This window comes from Gobius niger (assembly GCF_951799975.1).
Source record: "Gobius niger genome assembly, chromosome: 6".
In the NCBI taxonomy this organism is placed as follows: Eukaryota; Metazoa; Chordata; class Actinopteri; order Gobiiformes; family Gobiidae; genus Gobius; species Gobius niger.
Window position 1 is genome coordinate 9,839,959 of NC_136857.1, and position 12,392 is coordinate 9,852,350.

Consider the following 12,392-nt stretch of genomic DNA (forward strand, 5'->3'; position numbering starts at 1 on the left):
ATATATATTGTATGTTGAGAACCAAGTTAAAACCTTAAATACTGCGGAAAAAAACATCATATAAAGAGTAAAAAATGAGCCAAATGTTATGTTATAGGATAATCTTTTCTTCTCTTTGATGCAACTCATTTCTTCCTTTTTTCCTTTTAAGGTTTTCAGCCTGCAACTACTTTTGATGAAAGCTGAGTTGGCCTCCCGTCCTTTGTGTCTGTACAGGTCCATCAAGCTGGACCAGCATTGCAATTAATAAAGCTTGGCATTAGTGTGGTAGTTTTTATGTTCTCTGTAAATCGACCTACAGCACTTTTGCTCACCGTCAAAGTTAGTGTCTGATTGGACCATGTTATGGACACAGAAGGAGGCAAGGTCCAGCACATTCAACATAATCTCTAAATAGAATAGTTTCACCTACCAAGTAAATCTATTGCTAAAAGATTTACTAAAAACACACACAAAACTGCTTCTCAAAAGCTCAGTACTTGTTTGTTCTGTTCATAGTGTTAGTTCTGTAACACTTCATTTGCTCTACTTTTGTTCACTATCAAAACGACAGCACCTTTTGTCTTGCTCTGTATTTGTGGTTGGACACAGTGTAACAGCTGATGCTCAGAGTGCTCCTGATAAAAGATCAACAGATATGCTGAGGAGAACAACCATTTGCCCTTTGTCAAAGATAATGATGACAAAACAAATACATTTTCTTCTTTTAACATTCCCTAATCTTCAAAATAAGTTGTTTTTATTCATTATATTATATCTATGGCTATTTCGGTATTGCAGTGATTCTATGTTCCTCTATAGAAATAGCGGTTGGATGGCACAGCGGTCAGAGCAAGATGCATCCTACAGATACAAAAAGTACACCACAACCTTAACCTGTAATTGGAAAATGTAACTGCAGAGGTCATTGTTTAAACAGACATTTTCCCTCAAACTGTGACAATAACATCTTTACTTAAAATACAACAACAGACATCAAATCATGCAGTTATCCAATATTTGTCTTCCCCAAAGGATCTAATCCCCAGCCTGATGCATTAAACGTTGTGCCTAAAAACATTTTTCTTCATACAGTAATTTCCCATTAGATAATCCACTGTAGCTGTATGTGGCTTTTGTTGATTAAAAAGGTGCTATTCTTATTTTTCACTATACTGCTTTATGAGATCCAAAAAGAAGGCGCCATCTATTTCTCTATAGCAACTTTGAGTTGTTTCACGAAGAACGTTGTGAATGGAAGCCAAACTGCGATGGCTGCGAAATGTTACTGATGTATATGAAAACCGTGAGCTGACCAGGTCATTCATCATCATTGTGAGTAAATGGTGATAAGTAGTGCTTGCGGGGTGGGTTCTAGGACCCAGTGCTCGATGCTGACGGGGCAGTTCATGTGAATAAATACAAGTGCCACACATGAGTTTAATCCACCCGTCTTTGTCGACAGCAAGAGCAACATGGACCAGTGCGTGCTCCGCCTCCTGACTCTGGCCCTCGTCTTTGTGAATCTACACTCAGCTCTGACAGCAGGTAAGTGCATGTGACAAGATCTCTCTAAAGTTTAATTTTTGTCAATATGTATAAGCCATAATTATGTATAAAAATATATCTTGTAAATAACAAATGTCTACAAGTGTTTTCCCCTAAAATGACAGAGGTTACAATCGCTCAATTAGGTGTTTTGTTTGCAGTGGCTTCAGACAAACCTGGAGTGTGTCCCAACCACAAGGATCTTCCAGATGTATGTTACCTGATTCCTGTGTGCCACACTGACCGTGACTGCGAGGGGAACTTCAAGTGCTGCTTCAACGGCTGTGGGAACGACTGTGTAAAGCCAGGTAACGTGTTTCAGAGCTTCGTCAGGTCAGGTTGATGATTGTTGCACAGTTTACTCTGAGAACACCCTGCTGTAAACGTCCAACACTTCAACTGCAGAGTACAGATCAAGAAACCTTGTCTAGAATGGACAACTTCTGTACGACTGAAAGCTCAAACAGACAAATAATAACAATGTTAAAAAGTAGTAAAGGTAAAACAATAGAAAATATATGTTAACCTATGTTAATAGCTTTGGGTCATAATTCACAAGAGACAATTTTTCCCCACTGTATTTGAAAGCTCTGTTGTGTTTAAAACCACTATAAAGATATTAATATCACATGAATTGTGACAAAACTGAAGTTGTAATCCAATATATGCATTTACATATTACCCACCCGGGAGTACAAGAAATGACACGTGTGTGGCCTTGTTTTGATCTTACTCTTGGATTGCTACTAACATGAATTGAATGTTTCTTTTCACAGTTTTATGCAAACAAGGGTCATGTCCGAGGGTGCAAGGTCTACGCGAGTGTGACGAGCGGTGCTCCACCGACATGGACTGTGGGGAAAACCTGAAATGCTGCTCCAACGGCTGTGGACATGAGTGTGTGCAGCCAGCGCCACCACTGCCAGGTAAAGCAGAAAAAGATTCACTTTAAAATGCTGTAGAAATGTGGACGCCACTCAGGTTAGTAAAAGTGAATTTTACCTTTTAACTTTTAATTGTGCATGTCAATTGTAAAGTGGCAACATTTCTTCTCACACTTCTGTATTTGTACTCGATCCAATTTCTTAAAGACAAGCATAGAAATGTTGATTAAATATTTATTGAAAAGACATCAGTGTTGACATCAGTAACACTCTCCCTTATCTTGTTTTCAGTTGAAACTTACATGGCCTTGTATCTCCACAGCCAAGCCCGGGTTCTGCCCTCGTCCAATCCCTCATCTGACCACGTGTGAAGACAAGTGCTGCACAGACTATGACTGTGACGTGAACCAGAAGTGCTGCTACAGTGGCTGTGGGATGCACTGTGTGAAGCCCCACAAGGGTAAGAAAGGTGGACGAAAAGATAAATAGCCCTCATTAAGAGCTATGACATCTTTTAAGAAGAGCACGTCGCTTACCCTGCCTTTAACTAAATGTTTGGATTAGGCAGATTGGATAAAGTTACTGGATAAAATTAAAACTCTTGGATTGCTACTAACATGAATTGAATGTTTCTTTTCACAGTTTTATGCAAACAAGGGTCATGTCCGAGGGTGCAAGGTCCAGGCCACTGTGCCGAGCGGTGCTCCACCGACATGGACTGTGTGAAAAACCTGAAATGCTGCTCCAACGGCTGTGGACATGATTGTATGAAGCCAGCGCCACCACTGCCAGGTAAAGCAGAAAAAGATTCACTTTAAAATGCTGTAGAAATGTGGACGCCACTCAGGTTAGTAAAAGTGAATTTTACCTTTTAGATTTTAATTGTGCATGTCAATTGTAAAGTGGCAACATTTCCTCTCACACTTCTGTATTGGTACTCCGTCCAATTTCTTAAAGACAAGCATAGAAATGTCGATTAAATATTTATTGAAAAGACATCAGTGTTGACATCAGTAACACTCTCCCTTATCTTGTTTTCAGTTGAAACTTACATGGCCTTGTATCTCCACAGCCAAGCCCGGGTTCTGCCCTCGTCCAATCCCTCATCTGACCACGTGTGAAGACAAGTGCTGCACAGACTATGACTGTAATGTGCACCAGAAGTGCTGCTACAGTGGCTGTGGGATGCACTGTGTGAAGCCCCACAAGGGCTGGACAAAAAGATAAATAGCTCTCATTAAGAGCTATGACATCTTGTAAGAAGAGCACGTTGCTTACCCTGCCTTTAACTAAATGTTTGGATTAGGCAGATTGGATAAAGTTACTGGATAAAATCCAAATATTTTTTTCACCCATTCTTATTTTTGTGCACATGATTATGTTATGGTGATTACTTCTCATTTGTAACAACATGTTTGTTAAAGCTGCTTCTCTCCTTCTGTCTGCATTTTCTTTACTTTTAAAATAATGATTCAATAAAGAATTAAACACTTCAGAGTTGAGTTTATGCGCTGTTTTTGTGTAAATATCATTTTTAATAATTACGAGAATTTGATCAGACTTAGAATCTCAGTGTCTGTGTTGAATTTTCTTTTCTTTGTGAGAAGAAAGTGAATGCTCACATTTGAAAGTGTCTTTGGAGATATGAAAGAAAAGAAAATCTAAATGAATATCAAATGTCACTTCCAACTGTCAATTAAACTTCCACCGAGATATGACCTCTATTTAAAACATGCTAGTGCAAAACCAACTTACTCAGGCTTTAGCTCATGAGACAAGAGTTCAGGAAACCTCTCTGCACAAAGGCTGACTGCCCGTTTTACAAGCTTTGGGTCGCGTGTGCAACGACTGCGCTCACTTGGGACACCAGGGTCTAAGTTATATAAAGTGGTGTGATATCAGGACCCACCTTGAACAGAAAAGCCGTGATTCCAGCAGCCTCAAAGATGTGGATTCAGGCATTGATAATAAAGCTGATGATGAGAAGGTGTGAAGAAAACAATCTATCAACACTCCGAGAGGCCCCTTTGAACCCGGGTATAGTCCACACAAAGAGTATGTTACGGCCTGTTACACTGGTTTTCCCATTTCATTTGAGCTGTCATAGCGTACCAGGTTTTACAGTGACACTAAAAACATACCTCTACCTTTAGGTTGTCCAGATAAACAGAAGTAAATAATAAATAAATTAATAAATATGGCATTTTAATAAGGCACCAGTCTATGCATTGATCCATTGAGACTATTAGTTGTTGTGCATATTCCTAAAGAACAAAAGCTCTCCTACCATATCTACTATTTTCCTTTATTTATTTTTTTATCAACTGTCCCTCTTTACCTACAGTGCATCCAAGTATTCACACCCTACACCTTTCCCACATTTTCTTGTATCACAGCCTCATTTCAACATGGATTAAATTCATTTCGTCTGTCCCCTTGTTATGTCACATCCTGTTTTGCTGTACCCCTATAGGCCATATATTGGCGCTCCCCCCTTCCTCTTTCTCTTTTGCTAATTCCTCATGCCAATTTTGTGTTGACTGGAAATGGAGTGGAGTGTCGTTTGCCTCCTCCAAATTGCATGTCGAGTCCTTTTCATGGTAGAACACAACACAGAGTCCAAGCCACACCAGCCACACACACACACCCATGCAATGCAATGGGAGAGCTCAGGGATGTTGTTGGTTTTTGCACAATTCTATATATAGTGGGGAAAAAAAGTATTTGCCCAAAATCCAATACAATGTCTATGTGAAACTGACTAAATACTTTTTTCCCCCACTATATGTAGCAAAGGTTTAGGTTCATATTCATGCTAGGGACATGTTTAAGACCCTAAGCAGATATGATATATCAATCAATCAATCCAATTTTATTTATAGAGCCTTTTACAACACTCAAGGCGACCAAAGTGCTTTACAATAAAACCACATAAAATCCATTAAAAACATTCATACAACCAACAATAAAACAGATAAAATGTACTAAAAGTGTTGCCGTGCTACTTAGTGTTAAAAGCCAGTCTGAATAAATGCGTCTTGAGCCTGGATTTAAAAAGGCCAAAGTCAGTGATGGTGCATATCAGGGGGCAGCTTATTCCAGAGTCTGGGTCCAGCTGCTGAAAAGGACCGATCACCCCAGTGCTTGGACTTGGTCCTGGGCACTTCCAGCAAGAGCTGGTTTGACGACCTCAAGGATCTGCCCGAGTCACGAACAGTTAAAAGTTCAGATAAGTACGAAGGGGCAAGACCATTGAGGGCTTTAAAAACAAAAAGAAGGATTTTAAAATCAACTCTAAAAGAAACTGGAAGCCAATGCAACGAAAAAAGGACTGGGGTGATGTGCTGACGTCTGGGTGTATTTGTTAAAAAACGAGCTGAAGCATTTTGCACCAATTGAAGACGATTAAGACAGGACTGGGAAACTCCAAAATAAAGGGCATTACAATAATCAATTCTTGAACTGATAAAAGCGTGGATGGTTCGCTCCAGGTCTGAGCGGTTTAAAAAAGGCTTTACTCTAGTTAAAACACGCAGCTGATATATTGCATGTTGAGAACCAAGTTAAAACCTTAAATACTGCGATTTAAAAACCATCATATAAAAAGTAAAAAATGAGACAAATGTTACGTTATAAGATAATCTTTTCTTCTCTTTGATGCAACTCATTTCTTCCTTTTTTCCTTTTAAGGTTTTCAGCCTGCAACAACTTTGATGAAAGCTGAGTTGACCTCCCGTCCTTTGTGTCTGTACAGGTCCATCAAGCTGGACCAGCATTGCAATTAATAAAGCTTGGCATTAGTGTGGTAGTTTTTATTTTCTCTGTAAATCGACCAACAGCACTTTTGCTCACCGTCAAAGTTAGTGTCTGATTGGACCATGTTATGGACACAGAAGGAGGCAAGGTCCAGTACATTCAACATAATCTCTAAATAGAATAGTTTCACCTACCAAGTAAATCTATTGCTAAAAGATTTACTAAAAACACACACAAAACTGATTCTCAAAAGCTCAGTACTTGTTTGTTCTGTTCATAGTGTTAGTTCTGTAACACTTCATTTGCTCTACTTTTGTTCACTATCAAAAAGACAGCACCTTTTGTCTTGCTCTGTATTTGTGGTTGGACACAGTGTAACAGCTGATGCTCAGAGTGCTCCTGATAAAAGATCAACAGATATGCTGAGGAGAACAACCATTTGCCCTTTGTCAAAGATAATGATGACAAAACAAATAAATTTTCTTCTTTTAACATTCCCTACTCTTCAAATAAGTTATTTTTATTCATTATATTATATCTATGGCTATTTCGGTATTGCAGTGATTCTATGTTCCTCTATAGAAATAGCGGTTGGATGGCACAGCGGTCAGAGCAAGATGCATCCTACAGATACAAAAAGTACACCACAACCTTAACCTGTAATTGGAAAATGTAACTGCAGAGGTCATTGTTTAAACAGACATTTTCCCTCAAACTGTGACAATAACATCTTTACTTAAAATACAACAACAGACATCAAATCATGCAGTTATCCAATATTTGTCTTCCCCAAAGGATCTAATCCCCAGCCTGATGCATTAAACGTTGTGCCTAAAAACATTTTTCTTCATACAGTAATTTCCCATTAGATAATCCACTGTAGCTGTATGTGGCTTTTGTTGATTAAAAAGGTGCTATTCTTATTTTTCACTATACTGCTTTATGAGATCCAAAAAGAAGGCGCCATCTATTTCTCTATAGCAACTTTGAGTTGTTTCACGAAGAACGTTGTGAATGGAAGCCAAACTGCGATGGCTGCGAAATGTTACTGATGTATATGAAAACCGTGAGCTGACCAGATCATTCATCATCATTGTGAGTAAATGGTGATAAGTAGTGCTTGCGGGGTGGGTTCTAGGACCCAGTGCTCGATGCTGACGGGGCAGTTCATGTGAATAAATACAAGTGCCACACATGAGTTTAATCCACCCGTCTTTGTCGACAGCAAGAGCAACATGGACCAGTGCGTGCTCCGCCTCCTGACTCTGGCCCTCGTCTTTGTGAATCTACACTCAGCTCTGACAGCAGGTAAGTGCATGTGACAAGATCTCTCTAAAGTTTAATTTTTGTCAATATGTATAAGCCATAATTATGTATAAAAATATATCTTGTAAATAACAAATGTCTACAAGTGTTTTCCCCTAAAATGACAGAGGTTACAATCGCTCAATTAGGTGTTTTGTTTGCAGTGGCTTCAGACAAACCTGGAGTGTGTCCCAACCACAAGGATCTTCCAGATGTATGTTACCTGATTCCTGTGTGCCACACTGACCGTGACTGCGAGGGGAACTTCAAGTGCTGCTTCAACGGCTGTGGGAACGACTGTGTAAAGCCAGGTAACGTGTTTCAGAGCTTCGTCAGGTCAGGTTGATGATTGTTGCACAGTTTACTCTGAGAACACCCTGCTGTAAACGTCCAACACTTCAACTGCAGAGTACAGATCAAGAAACCTTGTCTAGAATGGACAACTTCTGTACGACTGAAAGCTCAAACAGACAAATAAAAACAATGTTAAAAAGTAGTAAAGGTAAAACAATAGAAAATATATGTTAACCTATGTTAATAGCTTTGGGTCATAATTCACAAGAGACAATTTTTTCCCACTGTATTTGAAAGCTCTGTTGTGTTTAAAACCACTATAAAGATATTAATATCACATGAATTGTGACAAAACTGAAGTTGTAATCCAATATATGCATTTACATATTACCCACCCGGGAGTACAAGAAATGACACGTGTGGCCTTGTTTTGATCTTACTCTTGGATTGCTACTAACATGAATTGAATGTTTCTTTTCACAGTTTTATGCAAACAAGGGTCATGTCCGAGGGTGCAAGGTCTAGGCCCGTGTGTCGAGATGTGCTCCACCGACATGGACTGTGGGGAAAACCTGAAATGCTGCTCCAACGGCTGTGGACATGATTGTATGCAGCCAGCGCCACCACTGCCAGGTAAAGCAGAAAAAGATTCACTTTAAAATGCTGTAGAAATGTGGACGCCACTCAGGTTAGTAAAAGTGAATTTTACCTTTTAACTTTTAATTGTGCATGTCAATTGTAAAGTGGCCACATTTCTTCTCACACTTCTGTATTTGTACTCGATCCAATTTCTTAAAGACTAGCATAGAAATGTCGATTAAATATTTATTGAAAAGACATCAGTGTTGACATCAGTAACACTCTCCCTTATCTTGTTTTCAGTTGAAACTTACATGGCCTTGTATCTCCACAGCCAAGCCCGGGTTCTGCCCTCGTCCAATCCCTCATCTGACCACGTGTGAAGACAAGTGCTGCACAGACTATGACTGTGACGTGAACCAGAAGTGCTGCTACAGTGGCTGTGGGATGCACTGTGTGAAGCCCCACAAGGGTAAGAAAGGTGGACGAAAAGATAAATAGGTCTCATTAAGAGCTATGACATCTTTTAAGAAGAGCACGTCGCTTACCCTGCCTTTAACTAAATGTTTGGATTAGGCAGATTGGATAAAGTTACTGGATAAAATTAAAACTCTTGGATTGCTACTAACATGAATTGAATGTTTCTTTTCACAGTTTTATGCAAACAAGGGTCATGTCCGAGGGTGCAAGGTCCAGGCCACTGTGCCGAGCGGTGCTCCACCGACATGGACTGTGGGGAAAACCTGAAATGCTGCTCCAACGGCTGTGGACATGATTGTATGCAGCCAGCGCCACCACTGCCAGGTAAAGCAGAAAAAGATTCACTTTAAAATGCTGTAGAAATGTGGACGCCACTCAGGTTAGTAAAAGTGAATTTTACCTTTTAGATTTTAATTGTGCATGTCAATTGTAAAGTGGCAACATTTCCTCTCACACTTCTGTATTTGTACTCCGTCCAATTTGTTAAAGACAAGCATAGAAATGTCGATTAAATATTTATTGAAAAGACATCAGTGTTGACATCAGTAACACTCTCCCTTATCTTGTTTTCAGTTGAAACTTACATGGCCTTGTATCTCCACAGCCAAGCCCGGGTTCTGCCCTCGTCCAAACCCTCATCTGACCACATGTGAAGACAAGTGCTGCACAGACTATGACTGTGACGTGAACCAGAAGTGCTGCTACAGTGGCTGTGGGATGCACTGTGTGAAGCCCAGGTCCTGCAGGGGCAAGAAAGTTGGACAAAAAGGCAAATAACTCTCATTAAGAACTATGACATCTTGTAAGAAGAGCACGTCGCTTACCCTGCCTTTAACTAAATGTTTGGATTAGGCAGATTGGATAAAGTTACCGGATAAAATCAAAACATTTTTTTTCACCCATTCTTATTTTTGTGCACATATGATCATGTTATGGTGATTACCTGTCATTTGTAACAACATGTTTGTTAAAGCTGCTTCTCTCCGTTTGTCTGCATTTTCTTTACTTTTATTATTGAAATTAATATTTTAATAAAGAATTAAACACTTCAGAGTTAAGTTTACTTGCGTTTTTTGTTCGGTTCAGGCTTTCCAGGGTCTGTGTAAATATTATTTCTAATAATGATTGAGATTTAGAAAAAGTACAAGCAGATTTGATTTAAAACATAAACATTGCAAGTTAAAACCTTAAATTTACAAACCTTAACCATTTATAGGGCAAGTCCCTATATTTGGTAATTTCTGCACACTTTACATAATGGTCTCCTTGCTGCACATCAGCAAGGTAAAGAAGCATGTGGTCCTCAATCAGCCAATCAGAAGAGATCACCCTACATCACAGATCCCACTACTGTGGCATTTGACCAATCAGCAGAGACCGGTCACGCTCTAAACATCCTGTTTTCTCTGAATTTGGAAAAAGACCCAAGTCTGGCTAATTTCATGGTACATTTCTTTACATATTTGAAAACTAACCCTGGTAAATTGATGAAACTTACACATTTCATTGGTGAATAATTTTGCTAAGTAATGATATTTGTGTTGGTTTTGGAGGACATAGTGAAATGAGTGACATTACAGCATGAAAAAGGCAGGCACCATATTTTATCATATGCCCTGTTCACTTAAATCTATAGTTAATTTAGTTTTGTCCATATTTGGACATGCCCATTGAACCTATTATTCATACTTACAGGTATTTTCTTGACAAAAGAACCAATAAACCTTAGGACTATGTTTTTATGTTGCCAAAGGTTATTTTTGTAACAACAATATTGGAGGTGACTGACCCCTCCCACTGCACATAAAGCACATTACAAAATCTCTTGCCTACGACAGGTATACATCAATACCACAAAACACAACACCTCCTGAATACCAGCACTCCCCCCCCAAGCCCGTGACCTGAAAGTATTTTTTGTATACTTTATATGTGAACTTTTATATTATTATTATTTTTTTTACCAAATATGGTAACTTTGCTCACATATTTTTCTAATTCCACCAGTAATTCTTCAGAAAGAAACTGTTAATTCAAAGAGTAAATAGGTCATTATTCAAATTTTCTCAACCCAAATACATTTTTTTTCTCATACAATGCTTTAAATTCATAGGGAAAACATTAAATGAAAGAAAACGTATAGGACTTTTTAAGCTACTCTCAGCTATACTCCTGACATGTATTTTTACATTTCATTTATGGATTTTGCTTTTGATATTTCTAAATATCATATAAACAGAAAAGATATACACAAATCACGGCCATAACTGATAATCATTGTTTGCAAAACATAAAATATTTGCCTTGTTTTTTTTTGTCTTTGTACATGTTAAGAGCTGTACATATTCCCCTGCAGCAGTATGTGACTTTTGGTGACTAAAATGTGCACCGATGGGCACGAGGACCCAGGGCCAAACCTCAGCAGTGGGTGTAGTTTTTGTAAACACAAGTGGGAACCGTCAGTGCACTCCAGTCTGCAGCAGTCAACATGAACAAGCACTGGTCTGTTATTTGTGCCCTGACTCTCACTCTTTGCATCTTTGTGAATTTTCATGTGAGCTGGGCTACAAAACCTGGGGACAAGTGGATTGGTAAGTTCAAATATTTTTCTCTCTCTCTCATGGCTGAGCTGTTAATTCCACTGTTGGTTACATTGAGAGTCTTGATTACCTTTCACTCACTGACACTGGGCAGAATATCTTAAAATTATGTTCGTGTTTGCATATTTACATTAAATTTTGCCATCCACAAACACCAACAACTAAACTCAAGAGCACTGTCTGTACAAATAGATTCAACTCTCAAATGTCTGTGTCTGGCAGTAAAGCCCGGCACGTGTCCGCGACGGACCTGGGGTGTGGGGATGTGTGCGGAGTACTGCTCCTCGGACAGTGAGTGCGAGGGGGCCCTCAAGTGCTGCTCCAACGGCTGCGGACACGAGTGCATGGAGCCCTACAAAGGTAAGGAACAAGCGTTTACTTTGGGAGGATAAGAATGACAAAGTATAAGAAAAGTTTGTAAAAGTGTGAACATTAAACTGTGTTGTGTTGACAGTGAAGCGCGGCCGCTGCCCTCCCGCTCAGCCCACTCACATGTGTGCCGAGTACTGCCATCATGACGGACAGTGCCCCGAGGAGCAGAAGTGCTGCAGGACGTCCTGTGGCCACGCCTGCAGTGAGGTCCAGCCCTGCTGAACACACCGTCCCCAAACACACTACAGCATGTCAACATTTCTTTATTCTTTGTTTATGGGTGCATTTAATACTGACACTATGCCGTAACCACCAGTCCCATGTGTAGGCTAGTGTATGCCGCAACACTTCAAGTGAAGGGGGCAAAACCAGCTGGAGAGGTGGTATTCTTATTTTTCACTGTACTGTACTGTGCCTTTTGCACGTAGGATATTTAAAAGCAGATTTAACAGATAATTGTTTTTGTATTTTCTTTGTTTGTAGCGTCAAAAAGAGTGTCCCTTTGCATTAAATTGGGCCTACTTTTACTTTACTATTTTATCTGTGAGACTTAATCAATAAAGTGTACCGAAATTGAATATGTGCTAGGGCTCTT

At 39.5% G+C, this 12,392-nt stretch overlaps 1 protein-coding gene across 1 annotated transcript; it reads left to right on the top strand.

The window, feature by feature from the left end:
• Positions 1–11,197: 11,197 nt before the first annotated feature.
• Positions 11,198–12,310, top strand: LOC306964812 (WAP four-disulfide core domain protein 18-like). The gene is made up of 3 exons (XM_079558968.1): positions 11,198–11,416; positions 11,648–11,785; positions 11,880–12,310. The coding sequence occupies exons 1-3, from the start codon at positions 11,314–11,316 to the stop codon at positions 12,017–12,019; spliced, it is 381 nt and encodes a 126-aa protein (XP_079415094.1). The 5' UTR covers positions 11,198–11,313; the 3' UTR covers positions 12,020–12,310.
• Positions 12,311–12,392: the final 82 nt, after the last annotated feature.